This window comes from Triticum urartu, chromosome 3A, assembly GCF_056163025.1.
Source record: "Triticum urartu cultivar PI428250 chromosome 3A, HENAU_Tu73, whole genome shotgun sequence".
In the NCBI taxonomy this organism is placed as follows: Eukaryota; Viridiplantae; Streptophyta; class Magnoliopsida; order Poales; family Poaceae; genus Triticum; species Triticum urartu.
In genome coordinates, this window is record NC_141875.1 from 742,775,314 (window position 1) to 742,800,413 (window position 25,100).

General features: G+C 45.5%; 3 protein-coding genes across 4 annotated transcripts; 2 read left to right on the top strand and 1 right to left on the bottom strand.

The window, feature by feature from the left end:
* The first annotated feature begins 4,494 nt into the window (after nt 1–4,494).
* LOC125546394 (soluble inorganic pyrophosphatase 1-like) lies at nt 4,495–6,109 on the top strand. The gene is made up of 4 exons (XM_048710652.2): nt 4,495–4,681; nt 4,852–5,470; nt 5,577–5,658; nt 5,786–6,109. Exons 2-4 carry the CDS (start codon nt 4,894–4,896, stop codon nt 5,826–5,828), a joined length of 702 nt encoding a protein of 233 aa, XP_048566609.2. The 5' UTR covers nt 4,495–4,681; nt 4,852–4,893; the 3' UTR covers nt 5,829–6,109.
* Nucleotides 6,110–11,020: 4,911 nt separating this feature from the next.
* Nucleotides 11,021–15,033, top strand: LOC125546392 (F-box/kelch-repeat protein At1g55270-like). Its single transcript, XM_048710649.2, has 2 exons — nt 11,021–11,278; nt 13,229–15,033. Exons 1-2 carry the CDS (start codon nt 11,249–11,251, stop codon nt 14,480–14,482), a joined length of 1,284 nt encoding a protein of 427 aa, XP_048566606.1. The 5' UTR covers nt 11,021–11,248; the 3' UTR covers nt 14,483–15,033.
* Nucleotides 15,034–16,059: 1,026 nt separating this feature from the next.
* Nucleotides 16,060–17,564, bottom strand: LOC125546397 (soluble inorganic pyrophosphatase 1-like). 2 transcript variants are annotated; one of them, XM_087514466.1, is made up of 4 exons: nt 17,464–17,564; nt 16,640–17,272; nt 16,452–16,533; nt 16,060–16,355 (listed from the first exon to the last, which is right to left on the bottom strand). In XM_087514466.1, exons 2-4 carry the CDS (start codon nt 17,214–17,216, stop codon nt 16,313–16,315), a joined length of 702 nt encoding a protein of 233 aa, XP_087370592.1. In that variant the 5' UTR covers nt 17,217–17,272; nt 17,464–17,564; the 3' UTR covers nt 16,060–16,312. The 2 variants fall into 2 exon arrangements, with proteins under 2 accessions (XP_087370592.1, XP_048566612.2); XM_048710655.2 differs by having other exon boundaries at nt 16,640–17,282; nt 17,464–17,558.
* Nucleotides 17,565–25,100: the final 7,536 nt, after the last annotated feature.

Here is a 25,100-nt window from a genome sequence, read left to right on the forward strand (position 1 = left end):
CACGAAGTCACTTTTCTTGATCGAGTCTCCTCGCCTCTCCTCTCCTCTCCAAGGTAGGGGCGTGTGTTGGCGTTGACGTGGCCTCGACCCCACGTGGAGGCACGTCATGGTCAGATTGAGTAGTAGTAATTCACGCCGGCCCGGCATCATATCACGCAGAAAAGGCCAAGTCAGCACCACACCGTCTCATCATCATCATCTTCTTCTTCGGCCCTGCACCGACAGCCCGCAGACAGTGGAGGCAGCGTCTCCTCTCTTCTCCACCACCACACCGTCCGCTAGGCACACTTCGCTTTGCCGCAACAGCCATCCCATCCATGGCCCCCTCCCAAGAAGTCGCGCCCCCTGCCGCCGCCATCACCAAGGACCCATCCACCAACGGCAACGGCAACGGCACAGCCGCAACAGCCCCCAAGACCAAGACGCGGATGCGGAGGTTTGACATTGAAAGTCTTGAGCCATAGGCCAAAATGGGGCGCGGATGCAGAGGAAGGCCTCGCACACAACGATAAACGCCGAGATGTTGAGGACAAAGTTCGGGGACAGATCGTGGAAATCCAGGCCATAGTAGAACATGAGCCCCCGGACAAATGGGTGAAGAGGGAAGCCCAGTCCGCGAAGGAAATGGGGGAGGAACACCACCCTCTCACGGGGCCTAGGGGTGGGGATGAACTGCCCCTTTTCGGGAAGCCGGTACGCAATGTCGTTACACAAGTATCCGGCCTTCCTCAGTTTTTTGATGTGTCCCTCCGTGACGGAGGAGACCATCCACTTGCCTCCCGCTCCGGACATGGCTGGAGAAGGTTGAGGTGGGGAGTGCGGACTTGGGCGCTGGAGTTCGAGTGCGCGAGAATGGATAAGCAAAGGAGGAAGAAGGCATAGGTGAAAAGGTGGATCTTTATCCCCTTATATGGGTGGACGCAACTACGTGTCCTCGCCAGCCTGGTAAAACTCGCTTATCTCCAAGCGCCGTAATTAATGGCGCGGTTGGGTTACCCACGCCCGTATTGATGAGAATCCCGGAATAAGGGGACACGGTTTGCTTTAACAAGACATGCCAAGGAAACCGCCTCGCATGACGCACTGAGGTGGGATAATGAAACGACTCGGATAAAGACTTGGCCGTGGTGTGTCACATTACGGAATACGTAAGCAGATTAGATTTGTGTAAATATTATTCTCTCTATGGCAATATGTGGAAACTTATTTTGCAGAGCCGGACACTATCTTTGTGTTCAAAATCTTCTAAGAAGTACTTGGAGGAGGAACCCGCCTTGTAATGCTGAACACAATCTGCGCGCCGGACTCGTCATCATTGAAGCCTGGTTTAGGAGCTACTGAGGGAGTCCTGGATTAGGGGGTGTCCGGATGGCCGGACTATACCTTCAGCCGGACTCCTGGACTATGAAGATACAAGATTGAAGACTTCGTCCCGTGTCTGGAAGGGCCTTTCCTTGGCGTGGAAGGCAAGCTTGGCGATACGGATATGCAGATCTCCTACCATTGTAACCGACTCTATGTAACCCTAACCCTATCCGGCGTCTATATAAACCGGAGGGTTTTAGTCCGTAGGACAAGATACTCAACAACAATCATACCATATGCTAACTTCTAGGGTTTAGCCTCTCTGATCTCGTGGTAGATCTACTCTTGTACTACCCATATCATCAATATTAATCAAGCAAGACGTAGGGTTTTACCTCCATCGAGAGGGCCCGAACCTGGGTAAAACTTCGTGTCCCTTGCCTCCTGTTACCATCCGGCCTAGAGCACAGTTCGGGACTTCCTACCCGAGATCCGCCGGTTTTGACACCGACACCGACCCATCTGGTAAAAAGCTCTAAAAAGCCCTTAGGACTTAGGGCCGTGGGCTATGCCTCTTTCTTAAAATGTCAATATGCTAAGCCCATGCCCGCCTAGGCCCTGCTGGTGGGCTCAAAACTCAAGCCCAAGCCCGGCCCATGGTCAAGCCCATCGGGCCTAGGCCCTGAATTTTAGGGCCGGGCCTGGATGCGCCGACAAGGCCGGGCCTGAGATGGCCAGGACTACTTCAGGGAGACAGCTACTACAAAATTTCTTTTTTTTTGCGGGGAACAGGTACTACAGATTAGTAAGCTATATGCACCGGGCCGAAGCATTGTCATCGTCTGTAATTTAATTATTGTAACTATTTTCTAAATTAACTCCATACATAATAGTACTAGAACAATCGCGAACCAATCTATTGGATGGTTAGAGGGACAGTAATATCCCGAGCCATCAATGCTTAAGTCCTGATGCTTGTATTATTACTAGATTTATTTCAGGATTTCCGACGATTTGTTTTCAGTGGGAGTAAACGTTCTCCTCGACAACGAGGCGACTACGCTGCTCGTAGGGGTAATTACAACCAAGCAGGCCCTTAGAAGGTAGCCGCGGTAATTACAACCACGTGCGGTAGTTGGCCGGTCGATATGTGGGGCCATGGCAAACACCGAGAGAACACATGGTACGAACACAAAGTGGACGCATTTTGGATTTGAGTTGTCGTGTCGGATGACGTTTTTATCTGCTGTGACCCAAACGGATATGACGCTTACTACTACCAATTGAGTGTTGTCTGTGGCTCCTAAAGTGAGTAGTTTCAGACAGAAGAAAGGATAAATATTCGCTTTCAAAAAAAAGAAAGGATAAATATTCTGACGAACAGAAGACGGACGGGATATCCCAGACTCCCAGTCATCAGCATCATCGTCATCGTCGTAGTGTAGTACAACCAGCTTACACAAGCTTCTCAAGTCGGTCTTACTTCAGGGAGACAGCTACTACAGAATTTCTTTTTTCTTTTTTTTGCGGGGAACAGGTACTACAGATTAGTAAGCTATATGCACCGGGCCGAAGCATTGTCATCGTCTGTAATTTAGTTACTGCAACTATTTTTTTAATCAACTCCATATATAATATTACTAAAACAATTCGCGAACCAATTTATTGGATGGTTAGAGGGACAATGATATCCCCAGCCATCAATGCTCAAGTCATGATGCTTGCATTATTTCTGGATTTATTTCCAGATTTCCGGCGATTTGCTTTTAGTGGGAGGAGATGTTCTCCTCGACAACGAGGCGACTACGATGCTCGTAGGATAGGATGTGCATGTGTGTTTATAGAGATGAGTGTATGCGTGTATGTATGAACGCTTACATGCCTCTGTATTGATGTTTAAAAAATTGTACTTAGAACAATTCAATTTTTTTACCAACGGAGTGCATCCAGCTGGATGGGTGGAGATGGACGCACACGGCGACCAACGGGCGAACAGAACAGGTCGCCGTGTCCGTGCGTAGCGAATTTTACCGTGCTTTTTTTGAGAAGTGAGGTGATATAAAATTACAAGACGAACCGACAGACCGTCGTAGCTGCATACGCCGTACTCCTTCCGTTTTTTTTAGTTTGCATATAAGGTTTGGTTAAAGTCATGCTTTATAAAATTTGACTAACTTTATATTAAAAGATATAAACATTGACAATATGAAATCAACATTATCAGATACACCACCAAATGTATTTTCATACTATATAGTTTTAATATTATAGATGTTCATAGTTTTTAATATATATTTGATCAAACTTTATGTAGTTTGATTTTGATCAAATCTTATATATGGAGTAAAAAGAAACGGAGGGAGTTATAATATAACTCCCTCCGTTTCTAAATATTTGTCTTTCTAGACATTTCAAATGACTATTACATACGGATATATGTAGACATATTTTAGAGTGTAGATTCATTCATTTTACTCCGTATGTAGTTACTTGTTAAAATGCCTAAAAAGACAAGTATTTAGGAACGGAGGGAGTAGTACGTACCCTGTACATACGCTGCTGCCCGGTGAAGCTCATAGACTAGTTCTTAGGCATGTATGCGCGCATGGCAGCGGCACACGTCTGTACTGAACGCACGACGAAATACAGAGGTACGTAACCACATCAACCAACTATAAGACCTTTTACCTATTTCAAAATATTGACTACATATACATACTAAAATGAGTGAAGATACATACTAAAATATGTCTAAATACATACAATACATAGATACATACATATATTTTTTAGAAAAGAAGGATGACCCCCGGCCTCTGCATCTGGGAGATGCATACGGCCACTTTATTGATTATTCTCAGGACCTTACAAAGTATTACAACAATGAGCCTGAATCCACCATCTTGCCAACACATGCCGCTACTTCTATCCAAAATGAAGATACATACATACATACATACATATAGTAAAAATGTGAGTCCTATACAGAAATGAAACGCACATGCACACGCAGTCACTTGTGAAGTTCTGATCGAGTCTCCTCTCCACAGGGTAGGAGCGTGTGTTGGCGTTGACGTGGCCTCGCCATCCCATCACGGCAACATGCTTGACACCACGTGGAGGCACGTCATTCATGGTCAGCCTGATTTTAATTCACGCCGGCAACATATCTCGCAGCAAAGGCCGAGTCAGCAATTCAGCACCACCTTCTCATCTTCATCTTCTTCCTCTGCCCTCCGCCGGCAGGCAGCAGTCGGTGGAGGCTATAAAAAGGGAGGCAGAGTATCCTCTCATCACCACACCACAGCTGATCTCAGTCCACAGCACAGCAGAGAAGCATTCTTCCATTCTACTCAACGCAAAGTCCCTCCCTCAGGTACGTTTGCTTCGTTGCGTTGCGTCGTCGACCTCCTCCTGCTCTTCCCCCCCCCGCCCATACTCTGCTCCGGCCAGATCTCCTCAACACCGCCGGAAGGGAGTGGTGAGCTCGCCCCAAGATCGACTGCCAGGCCCCGACTAACACACTGCACACTTCCATTTCCGCAGATCAGATCGAGCGCTAGCCTCGCCGCAACATCCATCCCATCCATGGCCCCCTCCCAAGAAGTCGCGCCCCCTGCCGCCGCCATCACCAAGGAGCCATCCACCAACGGCAACGGCAACGGCACGGCCGCACCCGCCCCGAAGACCAAGGCCCCGGCGCTGAACGAGCGGATCCTGTCCTCCATCACCCGCCGGTCGGTGGCGGCGCACCCGTGGCACGACCTGGAGATCGGCCCGGACGCGCCCACAATCTTCAACTGCGTGATCGAGATCCCCAAGGGGAGCAAGGTCAAGTACGAGCTGGACAAGAAGACGGGGCTCATCAAGGTGGACCGGGTGCTCTACTCCTCCGTCGTCTACCCGCACAACTACGGCTTCATCCCGCGCACCCTCTGCGACGACTCCGACCCCATCGACGTCCTCGTCATCATGCAGGAGCCCGTCGTCCCGGGGTGCTTCCTCCGCGCCAAGGCCATCGGACTCATGCCCATGATCGACCAGGGCGAGGCCGACGACAAGATCATCGCCGTCTGCGCCGACGACCCCGAGTACCGCCACTTCAACGACATCAAGGAGCTCCCGCCCCACCGCCTCGCCGAGATCAGGCGCTTCTTCGAAGACTGTAAGTCATTGATGCCTCTGAACTCTGATCATCAGAAGAGAATGTGCTCCTGAATGTGTTTTCTTCTGTTCCTGAATGTGTTTCTCTGATTGATTGGGGCATTCAGACAAGAAAAACGAGAACAAGGAGGTGGCCGTCAACGACTTCCTGCCGTCAGAGGACGCCTACGAGGCCATCCAGCACTCCATGTCAGTTCTCTCCTTCCTCCTCCACTACCAGCATATGTGTTATTCACCACATGAGCAATTAGGAACGAATTGTTTGAGTCATATGCAAATGCAATCGAGCCGATGTTGCGTCGTTTTCGTTTTTCAGGGATCTTTATGCTACTTACATTGTGGAGGGCCTGAGAAGGTAGGAGGAGGAGGATGCTGCCTGATGGATGGTGATCTGGTGCTGCCTTGCCACTTGATGCATGAACGATGCTGACGAAAATATTATGCCTCATAAAAATACATACATTATATTCTTGTTCTGTTACATACATATAGTAGTATATGATGATGGAGCTACACCTCATAAACAGCCTTGATCAAGTCAGTGGTAGCCAGATAAGGAAGTCACTCTTTTTCCATCTAGCTTATGTAATACGTTTTCCTGGCTGAATATGAGATGTTGGTATACTGTATTTTTTCCCCATTGCTAATCTCTGCTGAATCGTTTATTTCGTCGCATTAGCCTGGCACTAAATACTTGTGACCAACCGAGCCACGAGTTAGAAAATGAATTTCCTATTTTACCAATGCAGATTATGCAAAAATGTGCTCAGTACTCTTTCCTTTTCCAGTTGTAAGTGTGCAAACCATCTCACCAGCAAACAAATATGTCTAGAGAAGTAACATACATCAATTGTTGTGGTGTGGTGCTATCTGTTGAGTGATGTGTGCATTTTCTAGAATGCCTACACCAAAGTCAGATATTACTGACAAATGTCATTCAAGAACTCGTATGTACAAGCCACAGCCATAGACATAGACATTCATCATAGCCATGTTTCTTAAAGCTGAGGGGCCAATCGTATTCAAATTAGAAAAGATAAGGAACTTGCATGCTAACCGATTTAGTTACAAGAGGCATTCCTCGTTTCACCTTCCATGCAGTAAAGTAAATAAATCATCAGCAAAACAATGTGAATTTAACAAGAGATTTCATGCCATCAAGTCATAGATAGATCTTGGCACATCTATGATCAAGTCAAGCCCTGCCATGGTATGCTCTTGACCATTGGTGTAGGCAGGGGTGTACAAATGGAAGATGAGATATGCATAGAAAATACTATCAGCGGCTCATCATCGTCACTATCTTCATCATCACTTCTGTCCTCTGTGATGAGTGAGCATCAAACAACAAACATATATCATAGACCTTTTCAAGGGACCCATAAATTTCATTAGTAACAGGCAGGCCATGTTTGTCATGTTTCACAAATTTGGTGATCTGGTGCCTGAGAAGGTAGGAGGAGGATGCTGCCTGATGGATGGTGATCTGGTGCTGCCTTGCCACTTGATGCATGAACGATGCTGACGAAAAAATTATGCCTCATAAAAATACATACATTATATTCTTGTTTTGTGTTGCATACATACCTACATATACATATGCTAGTATATGATTGAGCTATAGGTCATCTTAAGCCTTGATTAAGGCAATAGTAGTGGCCAGGTGATAAAAGGAAGTCATTCTGTCAACTACCTTATGTAATACCCCCTCAATCTAGAATTACTTACAGCAAAAATGGATGCATCTAAATGCATTTTAGTTCTAGATATATCCATTTCTATGACAAGTAATTCCAGATGGATGAATATGATTTCTAACTGCAAGATCTGACACTTGGAAGGAAACCAATCAATAAAAGTGGGTCCTCACATGATAGAGATAGCTTAGAAGGAACTATTGTAAGTCTGCACGCAGCAAATCACAAAAAGTGGAGTTCATACAGCTTTCTTTACCACGGCCACTTCATCAACTAAATCGTCATTATTGCTTGTCACCTGCACGATCGGATGATGTGCATAATAAGTAACATAGTACAAGTGTCGCCGTGGATTAAGCTGAAATATGCAAACAACTGTACACAAAAAGAGAAGACATAAAAATAATTTTGGGTATTTTTATTAGATCGAAGATAAAGCACATAAGAGCCAAACAAAATTCTTGTTGTTGTTTTCTCTTTTCGAAACACAAGACTCAAAAAGACATAGAGAAGAGAGAAATCAACAAAAGAAGCAACAAAGAAGAATCAAAAGAAAAGATTAAAAACAAACCAAATAAAAGAAGCATAAGAACAACACGAAGAATGATCGCTCCTATGGCCCCATGGATCATTGCTCTCCAACACAAAGAACGAACGAAGACGAGAAAGAAGAAAAACAAAAGAGAAGGTAAAAGTGAAGGTAAAAAGTGATATATTGATTGCTCGATTGTGTGTTGCTCAATTAGTCATCACCTCTCATCTACTTATGAGGTGACTAGACTTTACCGTACAAGAAAAATACTTCAAATGCCATCCAAATTCTTACAAAATCCATCAAAACTCATATTTAGATAGATCTGAGACAACAGTTCAATTTTTGGGATTCACATACCGCATATGACTTCGGATGGTGATGCGCCCAGAAAAAAAATTCTATCCGTTACAACGAGACAAACAAATTTCGTGTTAGACATTTTTAGATTAGAGGCCATCTTGAGGGCCGAATCGCTCGCGCAAAACAGATGACAACTCTCGTCATGTATTAGACATGGGTTGTATGAGTGTCTTGTTGCGGTTGAAACTTTTCATTAGTGATCAGGCTGCACTGTGTTAGCCGTAACTTTTGCAAAGGGCCACAGATTGAGATGATTCAAATATCAAAGTTGATCGGCTCGACGAGACAAAGACAATCAAGTAGAACACCTTTTCATCTGAGGTCATCTTGGAGGCGTAATCGGCTGAACATTACTCCAAATTTAAAATCTTAGCACTCCGAGTAAATCTCACCATGCTTTGAAGGTAATCAAATGAATGGTTCGGATTTGGCATCACCTCATTCAGCTACGCATTGTGTTCTACACTCTATCTCTGATGTATTTGAATAAGAAATTAAACTATCATCGGGTTTCCCAACAGAATTTAACCTTGCTTTAGATTGCTGAAAACAAAATAATTATAACATATATGCCTCATTTGAGTCCGAATGTAATCCAAGTAAGAAGTAAGCAAAGCTACCACTTAGATATAAATTTTAAATCAAACAATGGGAATAGCTTTGACTTCAATAATACTCTCCGAATGGTACAATGTGTTCACCGATATGCTCTATACCAATTTTGTCGCTAACAAGTAAATTACTCTTCTTCATCATTCTCTCAAGATTGTTTATTAGAATTTTGCCAATAGATGCATCAACAATGAAGTTGCGACAAAACTGAAACTAGGTAAATCACTTGCTAGACATACCTCTTCAAATACGTTGGGAGAGCATGATGGTTGGGTGAATTGAACAATAGGTTGCTCCGGTTCTTTTTACTGGTTTTGTGCTCCATCACTTTGAAGGTCATTATCAGTTGCTCATTAAGTTCTTTAGCACAGAATTCATCGGGCAGGAAATAGGTTTCCTTAACTTCGGAAAAAAAATTCAAGCATGGCTGTTTTGCTATGCTTCACATGCCTAACTCAACAATGCTTGCCTCCTTGGATTTGATGGATTCAGAATGTACACTATTTGATTAGGTATGAGACAACAAATCAGTTTTGGGGACTCACAGGGTCACATACGACCTCGGTTGGAGACGCAACCAAAAGAAAATTTACCTGTTTTGACAAGACGAACAACTTTTGTGTTGAATGTTTATCAATTAGAGGCAAGCTCTAATCTTGAGGGTCAAATCGTTCATGCAAAAGATGTAACAACTCTCAACACGTATCAGGCATGGGTTATACGGGTATCTGGTCCGAGCTGCAACTTTTCATTAGTGGTCGCCGGAACTTTTGCATACGACTTTGGATTGATATGATTCAAATATCAAAATCAATCGCCCGAATAAGACAAATACAAATCCATGTAGAGCACTTTTCATCTAAGGTCGGTTGGGAGGCGTAAGCCACACAACAGTACTTTGAATGTCAAATCTCAGCATCCAGTAAAAAAGTCAAATCTCAGCACTCCAAGCACATTGTCGGCCCCCGAGATGAGATCAGATGGCGACGACCTAAACATCAAAGTTGTCTGTTTTGCCATACACAGATTTTTCATGTTGAAATCTTTTTTCCCTTGAGGCCATTTTAATTATGTTTTCTGCCGTGCCAAAAACTGAAATCAACACCAAGCCGCATAACAAAACAAGATTATTATTAATTTTGTGTCATTGCACAACAACCAAGTTGCTCGATGTGGAGTTTGAAAATTGTGACCAAGATAAGGTTTATGCTCTCGATGAGGAGATGTGAGTACATACACTATAATGTTCCGGTGAGACTTGACGCCGTCTGACATGAAGACAACCCGTGATTAAATTGTGAACTTTTTATTGAGCTCCGGTGAATCATGGTTTCTTCATGGACGAATGATGATTTTATTTTGTGATACCTTTTTAGGGGGTTTTATTTTGTACAAGTGTATTATATTTGAGTCTTCTTGCGCAAGATAGACTATACTCCATTGGAACAGTTCTCCGTGCTGGAAAGAATGTTGCTCATCGCTTAGCTCAAGTAGATCGTCATAACATACGAACAGTTGTTTGGCTAAGGTTTGGTCCATATGAGATTGATTTGTTGCACCGATTGTGATCTCCAGGGTTAAGCAGTGAAATCTCTTTTACCCTACTGTCATGGTTATGTCATGGTAGATGTCCTCATAGGAGAACTTAGTTATGAGGCCATTGCTGCTAGGTGGAACCTTAGATGGGGTTGATCGGAATCGAGAGACGCGAGTTTACTCAGGTTCGGCCCCTCACGATAGAGGTAATAGCTTACTCCTTGATTGCTAATGATGATGATAATCTTGATTACAAGGGTGCTATTATGCTACCAATAACTCGAGAGTTCTAACATGTCCTTTGGACGACCTAGGAACCCACCTTATATAATAGCCAGGTCTCTGGGGTTTACATTAGGTTTCCATGTTCTATCCATAGTCGGAGTCTTACTCCAAGTCTTGTAAACGTTTTGTGTCTTTCAAGTTAGGTGGACTCCTTCTGGTGCTGGGACTCCGGGTCTTGCCGGGTCCACTCTCTACCGGCCGGGTCTTATCTTCCTGGCCGGGTTCCTTCCAGGCTCCCAACCCATAGAGAGCTAGCCCATATGGTGCCCTAAATGACCTCATCATGGGTCTTCTGGTCTAGCTTGATCATGTCTTGGGCTGCCGGGTCTAGCCGCGGGTAATTCCCCGGCACCCACAAAAGAAAGTGTATTATTTTTTAGTCGATGTACAATGGTTTTTTTTCTTCAGAATCCCATATTTTAGTTTTTTTTAGGGGTGAATCCCATATTTTAGTGGTGCCGTGTGGATTGGGCCCATGTGGCGGATGGGCTTTCCCCGTCGACGTCCGTTTCTTCGACGCTGCTCTCCCACAGCCTCCTCCCCACTCTCTCTCTCTCTTCCCCCACCCACCCCCTGTTTCTAGAAAACAAAAGTCTCCCTTTCCCCCTTATCCGCCGGCGACGAGCTCGAGCGCGGCGCTCGAGTTATTTTCTCCTTCAGTCGGCGGAGGAAGAGGCGACGCCGGCGGAGGCGGATCCTACGAGCGCGGACAGCAGCGGTGGCGGGGGACCGGGACGCGCAGATCAGGCATCTCATGCAGCGCCGCCGGCTCGCGGAGCAAGAGGTGAGATTTCCCCACCCCTTCTACTTCTGTCTGGATTTCTCGCTCGCTCGCCGGTGCCTCCGCCGGATCCGGCGAACGCTGGCTTCGATCTGTTATGAACGGGGTGGGGCGTCGTCTCTAGGTTTTTTTTTCTCGCCTGGCCTGCTGGCCGGAGGCCTGGGATTTGGCGCATCAGCACAACCAGGATTATAGAATATCTAAGAACACCATTATCCTCTGGTTCGATTGCCATCCCGCGAAATTCAGCAGCCATGGTGAGAAAGGAGAGGACAAGGAACTCACCATGGCTAAGGAGGGCTCACAGAGAGGTTAAAATGATGACATTACTACATGATTAGCATACACATAGCAGTCCAACATAGGGATAATGAGAGTAGTAATTCAGGCTGGCTGGTGGAATTCTTAGATATCCCTCCGTCCGAAAACACTAGATACATTCATTTGAGGGATAAGTTTTTTCGGACGGAGGAAGTATTATTATATAATGGCAGTCGTCCTGAATTGTTTATGCTGATGAAGCTTGCCAGCTGCACTGTCAATGTAGAAGCGTGTAATCGATTCTTTATCATTGCAAAATCATTTTAGTGACATGTTAGTGTTGTTTTGATCTAAGGGATATTGTGCAGAAACTTTTAGGGGGCATGTAGAGACATGACTTGCTGGAACTCACACACTAATTTGTTTCATATGATGTGTTTTGCTGGAGCTTGTATCAAATGATGATGCCGTGTTCTGCAGTTGATTTTCTCCAGATTCATTTAATTTGCACCCAACATCAGAATGCATCAAGTGCTACTTTCTTTGGTTAGAATCACTATTACATGGAAATTTAATGCGAGAGTTTGTCAGTCATAGCTCTGTGTTTCTTTTAGCTTAGAGTTGCTGTGCAACTGCTATTTTCTCGGTCAGAAACAGCTTTGCTTGAGAATTCTGTATGTACATTGAATTAGGGTTATTGCTCTGGAGTCGGTGCTTAATGCTTTTGGTTCAAACATATGATCTTGCAATGGGCCAAGGAATTTGTTTTTGGCATAGAGTTATGATTATCTTCCAAGGGTGAGGACAAAATTATGTTCATTTTTGTGATTTGAGTTGGGATCTGGGTGCTTCCGGCTGTTTTTGGAGTTCAAGTTTAGGTTAACCGTGGAGGTGGCTGGTCCTTTATTTAATTGAAATTAATTTAGTGACATGTTAGTGTTGCTTTAATCTTAGAGATACTATTCAAGAGGTACTTCTTTGGTTAGAAACACCATTACATGGAATTCCTTCTCTTCTCTGCATGGTCTTCTGCGCATGTAGTAGTTATATAGCGAGGATCATCTGATGCATTTATATGTGTAGCTGAAGGAGCTTAGCAAGTGCATCTTTACCAGTTAGGAATTAGTATCACAACCAAAGCCAAAACCAACCTGTTACTCCCTCCGTCCCACAATATAAGACGTTTTTACAAGTCCCCCGTCCCACAATATAAGACATTTTTGCATTGCAAGCTGTTTCAGCTTGCAAAAACATCTTATATTGTGGGACGGAGGGAGTATAACTTTAGCTGCTAAATTTTCCTTTACTAATTTAATCAAAGTGGTAGTTCCTTTTTCTACCATCTTTCTATTTGTATTTTTTTTCTTTTCTCATGCAGAGTTCAGTGGAACAAGAATAGTACTGGGTTCTAACTTCTAAGCCAAGTCACAGCCACTTGATCTTACATAGTTACATCCATAAGTTTTCACATATTTTAATTCAGTACAGTTGACTGACCCGTTCCCTCTTTCATATGATATACAACAATTGATGATGAGTTCGAACATATTTGCTAGTGGGTGGACAAGTTGTGTTTGTGTCCTTGATAAATGATAATACATAGCTACTTCCCTTTGGTTTTGTTTCATACTTTTGTTGTTCCACATTCAGATGAATAAAGGCATCTTATATGATTGGTCAATGTGTTTGCAGGGAGAGTCTGTCTCTTGCTACTGCAGGGTAGATGGAGGCCTTAAAACTGTCGTCAATGCTAGAAAGTTTGTCCCTGGTGCTAGGCTGTGCATGCAACCTGATGTCAAACCGAACAAGCGCAAGTCAAGGAGCTCACGCAAGGAGAGGTGCCGAACTCAGGCGCCGCTTCTGCCTGGCCTTCCTGATGACCTGGCTATTTCATGTCTGATGCGGGTTTCTCGAGCTGAGCACCCTAATCTTCGCTTGGTCTGTAGAAAATGGAGCCGACTTTTATCTGGGAATTATTATTACTCACTGCGGAAGAAATGTGGCATGGAAGAAGAATGGGTTTACGTCTTCAAAAGGGATCGTGATCAGAAACTATCTTGGCATGCCTTTGATCCAGTGCACCAGCTCTGGAGGTCACTTCCTCCAGTTCCACCAGAGTATTCGGAAGCCGTGGGCTTTGGTTGCGCTGTTCTCAGTGGCTGCTCTTTGTACCTATTTGGTGGCAAAAACCCAGTACGGGGGTCTATGAGGCATGTCGTGTATTACAGTACTCGGACAAACAAGTGGCACCGGGCTCCAGATATGCTACGGAAGCGGCACTTGTTTGGCTCTTGTGTCATAAACAACTGTCTCTATGTTGCCGGTGGGGAGTGTGAAGGGACACAGAGAACTCTAAGATCTGCTGAGGTTTACAATCCGAACAGGAATAGATGGTCTTGCATCACTGAAATGAACACAGGAATGGTGCCGTTCACTGGAGTTGTATATGATGGCAAATGGTTCCTAAAGGGACTTGATTCTCACCGCCAGGTTGTGAGCGAGGTCTATCTGCCAACATCCAACACGTGGTCGACCACTGGTAATGCACTGGTTGCAGCCTTGCGGAATCCAACCATTTCCTTTAATGGTCGTCTTTATTCAGCGGATTGTCGGGATGCCTGCAAGCTAAGAGTTTATGATGGGGACATAGGATTGTGGACAAGATTCATGGACAGTAGACGCCATCTGGGCAGCTCACGAGCTTTTGAAGCCGTGGCTTTGGTCTCACTGAATGGAAAGATCTGTGTTATCCGTAATAACATGGGCATGACCCTTGTTGATGTCTGTGACCCAACAAAAGTTATTGAGATGGAGAGTGCCCGTGTGTGGGAGACTTTTGCCCGGAAGGGCCACCAGCACAGGTCTTTGATGGCTAATTTGTGGTCAGCAATTGCAGGTCGTAATTTGAAGGCCCACATCATACATTGTCAAGTTCTCCAAGCTTGAATGTATCTGCCTGTTTAGGGGAAACATGTTCAAATGTACTTGTTTTTTTTTTGCGGGAAAGATGCTCAGATTTTTAAAGAACCCCTCGGCTAGAACCTGGAATGTGGAGTACCCCAGCATTGCTTGTAGGGAAGACACACCATGCTGCCATATTTAATATCTACTGGTTGCATTCCTACAAATTCTCCGAGATTTTGACCAAGTTGCATGATGTTTATGAAAGAGGAGAGTGGAGCTGACGGCAGTCTTCATTGTGAGATGAACAGGAACCTTCCGTAGCACCAATTTTGGTTGGCCGATGCTGCTGGCGATGGGCAGCAGAAGATTTCACTTGATCCTCATGTCCATGGATGTGTTTTTCTTGCTTTTTGGCAGATTAGGCATGCCAAAATATGTGCTGTAGCAACAGACTAGACTCATGTAAGAAATGTAATACAAGTGTCTTTGGTTTGTGCCAAAACCAACCTTAGCAACAAGTTTTGTTTGAATGATTTGGGCACAAACCAATGCTCACCCTAGATCAATCTTATGTTTATTATGCTTTGGAATCATCCTTGCTGCCTGGCAGCTTTTCGCATCTGACAAGTGGATGTTTAATGTGGGTGAAAAAGATTATCCGAGATATTTCGTGCGGCGTCGTAGTGATCTGCTCGCTGATGCTAATTACTAACATCATATATCTGACAAATGGATTTGTCTTGTAAGTTTGTTGTACCGCTGATGAAGATGGTGATGAAATAATTCACCAAATTTGCAAAACATGGCAAACATGGCCTGCCACTCATGAAATTCACAGGACGAAAGAGATGAAATATGTTGTGATTCTTTTGACGATCAATCTCGCAGAGGACAAAAGAGATGATGATGAGCCGCTGATAGCATTTTCTATGTTGATACCAGTGGGCATATCTGATCTTCCATTTGTACACCCCCTGCCTGTCCTGTGGTCAAGAGCAGACCATAGCAGGGCATGACTTGATCTGAGATCTGCAACGATCTATGACTTGATGGCATGAAATTTCTTCTTGAATTCACATTGTTTCGCTGAGCAGCTACGGCGAGGGGACGGTTCATTTATTTTACTGCATGATGAAAGGTGAAATGAGCAATGCCTGTAACTCGATAGGTTAGCAACGCGTCCTTCTCTTTTCTGTTTTTATAAGAAACTGTTTTGAATATGACATATGATGTGTCTTTCTGTATTTCAGTGCAATTCTTAAATTACTGTTGATGAAGGCACTTTCTGTTGATGAGAATAACAAAATACACTTATCATACTCCCCCCGTTCACTTTTATAAGTCGTTTCCCGTTCACTTTTATAAGTCGTTTCAGACAAGTGAAATTGAGCTATTTTGCACAATGTCTGAAACATCTACAAAGCCTTATAAAAGTGAACAGAGGGAGTAGTTGATTAAGGGACTGAAACACCACTGCTTTCTTCCTTGTGTTGGCACAAGCATGTCCTTAACTGACTGACTTTGGTGAGGTGATTCTAGGCCTTCCAGAAAATCCACACAGCACTCAGCAGTTCAGTCCAGTTGCGACAAAATAAACGATTCAGCAGAGATTTGCAATGTGGGGAAAAGTATACCAACATCTCATATTCATTCAGCCAGGAAATTGTATTACATAAGGTAGTTGGGAAAAGAATGCCCTGCTTATCTGGCTGCTACTGCCTTAATGCAAGGCTTTGGGCGATCATATCATATACTAGTATGTGTATGTATGCAGGTAGGTAACACAAAACAAGAATGTATGTAACGTTTCGACACGAATAATTTTTCATCAACATCCTCCAGCAAGCGGCATGGCATCACCGGATCTATTATCTACCTTCTCAGGCCCTCGCAAATGTAGGTGGCATAGAGATCCCTGAAAAGGAAAAATCATGCAACATCATCATTCATCAGTTCAATTTCTCATGTTTCAACATGAATCGAGAATCGAAAACCGGGGAGGAGAACTGACATGGAGTGCTGGATGGCCTCGTAGGCGTCCTCTGACGGCAGGAAGTCGTTGACGGCCACCTCCTTGTTCTCGTTTTTCTTGTCTGAATGCCCCAATCAATCAGAGAAACACATTCAGGAACAGAAGAAAACACATTCAGGAGCACATTCTCTTCTGATGATCAGAGTTCAGAGGCATCAATGACTTACAGTCTTCGAAGAAGCGCCTGATCTCGGCGAGGCGGTGGGGCGGGAGCTCCTTGATGTCGTTGAAGTGGCGGTACTCGGGGTCGTCGGCGCAGACGGCGATGATCTTGTCGTCGGCCTCGCCCTGGTCGATCATGGGCATGAGTCCGATGGCCTTGGCGCGGAGGAAGCACCCCGGGACGACGGGCTCCTGCATGATGACGAGGACGTCGATGGGGTCGGAGTCGTCGCAGAGGGTGCGCGGGATGAAGCCGTAGTTGTGCGGGTAGACGACGGAGGAGTAGAGCACCCGGTCCACCTTGATGAGCCCCGTCTTCTTGTCCAGCTCGTACTTGACCTTGCTCCCCTTGGGGATCTCGATCACGCAGTTGAAGATTGTGGGCGCGTCCGGGCCGATCTCCAGGTCGTGCCACGGGTGCGCCGCCACCGACCGGCGGGTGATGGAGGACAGGATCCGCTCGTTCAGCGCCGGGGCCTTGGTCTTCGGGGCGGGTGCGGCCGTGCCGTTGCCGTTGCCGTTGGTGGATGGCTCCTTGGTGATGGCGGCGGCAGGGGGCGCGACTTCTTGGGAGGGGGCCATGGATGGGATGGATGTTGCGGCAAAGCGAAGTGTGCCTAGCGGGCGGTCGATCTGATCTGATCTGATCTGCGAAAATGGAGGTGAGCAGTATGTTAGTCGAGGCCTCGCAATGAATCTGGGGGCGATCTACCCCTCTAAGTCCCAGTGGTGTGGAGGAGATGTGGGCGGAGCAGAGTATGAGGGGGAAGAGGAGGAGCAGAGAGGTGGAGAGAGACGAACGCAACGCAACGCAACGAAGGAAACGTACCTCGAGGACTTTTGCGTTGAGTAGAATGGGAGAGAAGAATGGTGCTCTGCTCTGCTGTGGACTCAGCTGTGGTGTGAGTGTGATGGTGGAGAAGAGAGGAGACTCTGCCTCCCTTCTTATAGCCGCCACCGACTGCCTGCCGGTGTCTATGACGTGGCTCCACGTGGGACTGAGGCTGTTGCCGCCGTGATGGCCAGGCCACGTCAACGCCAACACACGCTCCTACTACCCTGTGGAGACTGGAGAGGAGACTCGATCACAACTTCACAAGTGACTGCGTGTGCATATGTGCGTTAGATTTCTGTATAGCACTCACATTTTTTACTGTATGTATGTATGTATGTATGTAGGTACAGTATGTATGCATGTATAGTTTTTTTAGTGCAAATATGTACTCCCTCCGTTCCTAAATATAAGTCTTTATAGAGATTTCACTATAGACGACATATAGATTTTGCTTCGTATGTAGTCTATAATGAAATCTCTACAAAGACTTATATTTAGGAACGGAGGGAGTATGTATGTATGTATAGTTGGTCGATGTGGTTGTGTACCTCTGTATTTCACGCCATTCATCAGCATGAGTTGTGCATCACTGAACGCCTGAATTTGGCAGCTCCACTGTCGGCTGCCTTTGCCATTTCTGCGTGTCGGTGACCTTCCGTCTCTCTTCTGTTGCACCGCTACTGTCAGCACGGTCCGTGTGATTTAATTTAATTTAAATTGATTGAATCAACAATCAAGCCTATTGGAAAGAAAGAAACGCGTGCGCCAGCGAACGCCAACGACCCCAAAAGGTTCACACGGCCATTCTAGGTAGGCTGGCGCTTTCGTTGTGCGCGTCCAGTCCAGGCGTGTGCCACCACTACTATGGTATACGATGCGCTTTTCTACGAATTCTACAGCGTATATAGGGCACGACGTGGTACGCAGCTCCGTCGGTCTGTGTGTCTTGGAGTAATTTAAAATAGTATCACTTCACTGTAAAAAAACAAAAAAGCATCATCTTGAGAAGCTTGTGTAAGCTGGTTGTACCACACTAGGACGAGTCGACGACGATGGTGCTGATGACTGGGATATCCCGTCCATTCTTCCTTCCTTGCGTATGAAACTACTGTAGGAGCCACCGACAGCAGCCAATTGCTACTAGCAAAGATTCAGTCCAACTACCTACTCCAAACTACTGTAGGATTCCGAATTATTTGTCGCAGGTATGAATGTATCTAAATGTATTTTAGTTTTAGATACATCCATTTCTGCGACGAGTAATCTGGAATGAAGGGAGTAGTAATTAACCTTGCCCTTCCTTGCTTGCATTTGCACGTCTTCCCGCTCCGTGTGGGCGGGCTCAACCAACACATGCTTGCACTGCACCGACACGCGCCAGCGCCATATTCTTTCTGTCTGTCTGTCTTTCTTTCTTTTCCCTGCCTGTTGCTTCGTTCGTTCGCTGGGCAAGAATAGAACATATGCTTAGCTTAGCATCCACAACTAGATCCCACACAAATAATATGCAGTCGTACAAAACGAATCAGGTGATATATCCCTTCGCATATGCCACTTTATCAATCAAATGAATTATTAAAACACACTAGCATACGATTCGGCAGTAGATCCCCCCTTCCTCCCTCCCCGGGGTGAAGCCTGCAACTCAACCATGCATGTGTCTGTATATCTGTCCGTCCAAGTCAAACGGTTCCACTTGGAGGCAAATCAATTAACCGAATCTCCTCCACGACAATCGTAAGTTTGCCCGCGCGCCTGATAGATGCAATAAGGATCGACTGAATCTGCTCTACCATTGCTTGCATTCGATTTTGTCTGTTTGTCTGTATGTCTTTCATACACTGTTTGCCAGAAACGTGGTACGTCCACGGCTGGATGCAATTGAATAGACTTTGAGAATGAACTAACGCGTGGCGAATCACATGCACAATCACGCCGTTGTATTTTTTTCCTGTCAGCTGATGCACGACAAGCAGCACTTATGTATCTCCATCATATATCGTTTTCCATATTTTTTTTACGGAGAAAACTTCCGACTACGATTAATACATAAATACCCTGCAAAAAATGGTTAGTGTATACATGGGTGCACGTTTAATTAGTTATTGACCCTTCCTTTCTTTGTGAGGAATACAGCGAACTATCGATCCGCAGACATCCATATATACCGATTAAATTACTGTAGAACGGTTGTTCTAAGGTTCAGGCTTTAAAAGAAAATACCTAATTAATTGCGAGGAAGGGACTAATATATACTTACGTGACCTGTTCATGCATCCTCAATTAGTCGTGTGCTCCAGCTAATTAACCGCACTCCATTAGTCAATCATAAGGAAGTCAAATTTAGCTAAAAACGATAGTTTTTGTTCTCTTGAATGAAATTAGGGAACGAAGTAAGTAGATTAGATGGATTTAGATAGAATGTACTCCTACTCTATAAGGATCATCTAGAAAGCGGGGAGCTCTGGTTCCATATTATTCGATTGGGCAGTAATTAACCGTGCTCCAATAGTCAATCATTTTAATCCATCCACCGACAGAGTGTAGTGAATTAATTGCAGGCCAGGACGTGTTGCTTGCCATTTCTTCTCCTTTTCTCCACCTACACATATATACATCTTAGAAGGACAAGTCATGGGCTGTGCAATCTCGATGTATTGATCGGTGCACCAGGCACGTATATATAAGTACAGAGGTGGGCCACAACCTCAACTATACAAGGAAACAGGAGGTGGGCCCTACACACAAATATACACGTACACAATATACTCAACACCTCCCACAGTCGAAACGGCGCCAGTGACGCAAAGACTGGAACGGAACTCCACGAAGGTAGAAGTCGGCAGTCCCTTCGTCATCACATCGGCGAACTGTTGTGCAGTCGGCATATGGAGAACCCGTATACGGCCAAGAGCCACCTGCTCGCGCACAAAGTGTATGTCCAGCTCGATGTGTTTAGTCTGACGGGACAACAAACACACATGGCCAGGAAGTGAGGCGTCGACGAAACCGGTGGGTTGCTCACAATACACCTGCTCCTCAAGATGGCCGTGGGGAAAGGCGTTGGAGACATCCATCTGGTGAACGGGCCAGCCGCGGGAGACGGCGAGCTGGAGGACGGTGCGGATCGTGCCCGGTTTGACAACCGGGGCAAACGTCTCAGTGAAGTCCACTCCAGCGCGCTGGCGGAAACCACGGACCACCCAGCGAGCCTTGTAGCGCTCGAGAGTACCATCCGAGCGAGTCTTATGGCGAAAGACCCACTTGCTGGTGATGACGTTGGCGCGAGGAGGCCGGGGAACCAATGTCCAGGTGCGGTTCCGTTGAAGAGCATCGAACTCTTCCTGCATCGCCGCAAGCCAGTGAGGATCATGGAGGGCGGCGCGAGCGGACGCGGGAAGAGGTGACGGCGTCGCGGTGGAGGCTGCGAGGACATACTCGTCGCTCGAGTACCGGAGACTCGGACAATGAACGCCGGCACGAGCCCGGGTAACTGGGCGAGGCGGCCGGTGAGGCGGCCGGCGTCGGAGCCGGCGAGGAGGCCGGCGTGGGAGCTGGCGAGGTGGCCGGCGTCGGGGCCGGCGAGGAAGCCGGCGTCGTGGCCGGCGTCGGAACCGGCGAGGGGGCCGGTGTCAAGACCGGCGAAGAAGCGGCCGAGCCAGCGGCGCCCGACCCCGCGGCGCCCGAGTCGGGGGCGGCGGTGTTGGGTAACGTAGTAATTTCAAAAAAAATTCCTACGCACACGCAAGATCATGGTGATGCATAGCAACGAGAGGGGAGAGTGTAATCTACGTACCCTTGTAGATCGACAACGGAAGCGTTAGCACAACGTGGTTGATGTAGTCGTACGTCTTCACGGCCCGACCGATCAAGCACCGAAACTACAGCACCTCCGAGTTCTAGCACACGTTCAGCTCGATGACGATCCCCGGACTCCGATCCAGCAAAGTGTCGGGGAAGAGTTCCGTCAGCACGACGGCGTGGTGACGATCTTGATGTACTACCGTCGCAGGGCTTCGCCTAAGCACGGCTACAATATTATCGAGGACTATGGTGGAAGGGGGCACCACACACGGCTAAGAATATGATCACGTGGATCAACTTGTGTCTCTAGGGGTGCCCCTTGCCTTCGTATATAAAGGATCAAAGGGGGGGTGCGGCCGGCTAGGAGAGGGCGCGCCAGGAGGAGTCCTACTCTCTCCGGGAGTAGGATTCCCCCCTTTCCTAGTTGGAATAGGATTCGGGAGGGGGGAAAGAGGAGAGAGAGAAGGAAGGGGGGGGGGGCGCCGCCCCCCTCTCCTTGTCCTATTCGGACTAGGGGGGAGGGGCGCGCGGCCCAGCCCTGGCCACCTCTCCTCTCTTCCACTAAGGCCCACTAAGGCCCATATACCTCCCGGGGGGTTCCGGTAACCTCCCGGTACTCCGGTAAAATCCCGATTTCACCCGGAACACTTCCGATATCCAAATATAGGCTTCCAATATATCAATCTCTATGTCTCGACCATTTCGAGACTCCTCGTCATGTCCCCGATCCCATCCGGGACTCCGAACTCCTTCGGTACATCAAAACTCATAAACTCATAATATAACTGTCATCGAAACCTTAAGCGTGCGGACCCTACGGGTTCGAGAACAATGTAGACATGACCGAGACACGTCTCCGGTCAATAACCAATAGCGGAACCTGGATGCTCATATTGGCTCCTACATATTCTATGAAGATCTTTATCGGTCAGACCGCATAACAACATACGTTGTTCCCTTTGTCATCGGTATGTTACTTGCCCGAGATTCGATCGTCGGTATCTTAATACCTAGTTCAATCTCGTTACCGGCAAGTCTCTTTACTCGTTCCGTAATACATCATCTCACAACTAACTCATTAGTTATAATGCTTGCAAGGCTTATGTGATGTGCATTACCGAGAGGGCCCAGAGATACCTCTCCGACAATCGGAGTGACAAATCCTAATCTCGAAATACGCCAACCCAACATGTACCTTTGGAGACACCTGTAGAGCTCCTTTATAATCACCCAGTTACGTTGTGACGTTTGGTAGCACACAAAGTGTTCCTCCGGTAAACGGGAGTTGCATAATCTCATAGTCATAGGAACATGTATAAGTCATGAAGAAAGCAATGCAACATACTAAACGATCGAGTGCTAAGCTAACGGAATGGGTCAAGTCAATCACATCATTCTCCTAATGATGTGATCCCGTTAATCAAATAACAACTCTTTGTCTATGGTTAGGAAACATAACCATCTTTGATTAATGAACTAGTCAAGTAGAGGCATACTAGTGACACTCTGTTTGTCTATGTATTCACACATGTATTATGTTTCCGGTTAATACAATTCTAGCATGAATAATAAACATTTATCATGAAATAAGGAAATAAATAATAACTTTATTATTGCCTCTAGGGCATATTTCCTTCAGTCTCCCACTTGCACTAGAGTCAATAATCTAGTTCACATTGCGATGTGATTTAGCACCAATAGTTCACATCATTATGTGACCAACACTCAAAGGGTTTACTAGAGTCAATAATCTAGTTCACATCGCTATGTGATTAACACCCAATGAGTACTAAGGTGTGATCATGTTTTGCCTGTGAGAAAAGTTTAGTCAACGGGTCTGCTATATTCAGATCCATATGTATTTTGCAAATTTTTATGTCAACAATGCTCTGCACGGAGCTACTATAGCTAATTGCTCCCACTTTAAATATGTATCCAGATTGAGACTTAGAGTCATCTAGATCAGTGTCAAAATTTGCATCGACGTAACCCTTTACGACGAACCTTTTTGTCATGTCCATAATCGAGAAATATATCCTTATTCCACTAAGGATAATTTTGACCGCTGTCCAGTGATCTATTCCTAGATCAGTATTGTACTCCCTTGCCAAAATCAGTGTAGGGTATACAATAGATCTGGTACACAGCATGGCATACTTTATAGAACCTATGGCTGAGGCATAGGGAATGATTTTCATTCTCTTTCTATCTTCTGCCGTGGTCGGGCTTTGAGTCTTACTCAATTTCACACCTTGTAACACAGCCAAGAACTCTTTTCTTTGACTGTTCCATTTTGAACTACTTCAAAATCTTGTTAAGGTATGTACTCATTGAAAAAACTTATCAAGCGTCTTGATCTATCTCTATAGATCTTGATGCTCAATATGTAAGCAGCTTCACCGAGGCCTTTCTTTGAAAAAAATCCTTTCAAACACTCATTTATGCTTTGCAGAATAATTCTACATTATTTCCGATCAACAATATGTCATACACATATACTTATCAGAAATGCTGTAGTGCTCCCACTCACTTTCTTGTAAATACAGGCTTCACCGCAAGTCTGTATAAAACTATATGCTTTGATCAACTTATCAAAGCGTATATTCCAACTCCGAGATGCTTGCACCAGCCCATAGATGGATCGCTGGAGCTTGCATATTTTGTTTAGCACCTTTAGGATTGACAAAACCTTCTGGTTGCATCATATACAACTCTTCTTTAAATCCATTAAGGAATGTAGTTTTGTTTATCCATTTGCCAGATTTCATAAAAATGCGGCAAATGCTAACATGATTTGGACAGACTTAAGCATCGCTACGAGTGAAAAAATTTCATCGTAGTCAACATCTTGAACTTTGTCAAAAACCTTTTTCGACAAGTCTAGCTTTGTAGATAGTAACACTACTATCAGCGTCCGTCTTCCTCTTGAAGATCCATTTATTTTCTATGGCTTGCCGATCATCGGGCAAATCCATCAAAGTCCATACTTTGTTCTCAAACCATTTCGCGGAATCTGGGCTCATCATCGCTTCCTCATAGTTCGCAAGTTCGTCATGGTCTAGTAACATGACTTCCAGAACAGGATTACCGTACCACTCTGGTGCGGATCTCACTCTGGTTTACCTACGAGATTCGGTAGTGACTTGATCTGAAGTTACATGATCATCATCATTAGCTTCCTTACTAATTGGTGTAGTAGTCACAAGAACAGATTTCTGTGATGAACTACTTTCCAATAAGGGAGCAGGTACAGTTACCTCATCAAGTTCTACTTTCCTCCCACTCACTTCTTTCGAGAGAAATTCCTTCTCTAGAAAGGATCCATTCAAAGCAACGAATATCTTGCCTTCGGATCTGTGATAGAAGGTGTACCCAACATTTTCTTTTTGGGTATCCTATGAAGACGCACTTCTCCGATTTGGGTTTGAGCTTATCAGGTTGAAACTTTTTCACATAAGCATTGCAACCTCAAACTTTAAGAAACGACAGCTTAGGTTTCTTGCCAAATCATAGTTCATACGGTGTCGTTTCAACGGATTTAGATGGTGCCCTATTTAACGTGAATGCAGCTATCTCTAATGCATAATCCCAAAACGATAGTGGTAGATTGGTAAGTGACATCATAGTTCGCACCATATCTAATAAAGTATGGTTATGACGTTCGGACACACCATTATGCTGTGGTGTTCCAGGTGGCGTGAGTAGTGAAACTATTTCACATTGTTTTTAACTGAAGGCCAAACTCGTAACTCAAATATTTTACTTCTGCGATCATATCGTAGAAACTTTTTATTTTTGTTACGATGATTCTGCACTTCACTCTGAAA

Bases quoted from the DNA above. Each gene is read 5' to 3' on its own strand.
- LOC125546392 (XM_048710649.2), top strand. From the start codon at position 11,249: ATGCAGCGCCGCCGGCTCGCGGAGCAAGAG. The intron at 11,279-13,228 runs GTGAGATTTCCC...ATGTGTTTGCAG, and splicing joins GCCGGCTCGCGGAGCAAGAG to GGAGAGTCTGTCTCTTGCTA.
- LOC125546397 (XM_087514466.1), bottom strand. From the start codon at position 17,216: ATGGCCCCCTCCCAAGAAGTCGCGCCCCCTGCCGCCGCCATCACCAAG. The intron at 16,534-16,639 runs GTAAGTCATTGA...TGGGGCATTCAG, and splicing joins CAGGCGCTTCTTCGAAGACT to ACAAGAAAAACGAGAACAAG. The intron at 16,356-16,451 runs GTCAGTTCTCCT...TTTCCTTTTCAG, and splicing joins GAGGCCATCCAGCACTCCAT to GGATCTCTATGCCACCTACA.
- LOC125546394 (XM_048710652.2), top strand. From the start codon at position 4,894: ATGGCCCCCTCCCAAGAAGTCGCGCCCCCTGCCGCCGCCATCACCAAG. The intron at 5,471-5,576 runs GTAAGTCATTGA...TGGGGCATTCAG, and splicing joins CAGGCGCTTCTTCGAAGACT to ACAAGAAAAACGAGAACAAG. The intron at 5,659-5,785 runs GTCAGTTCTCTC...TTCGTTTTTCAG, and splicing joins GAGGCCATCCAGCACTCCAT to GGATCTTTATGCTACTTACA.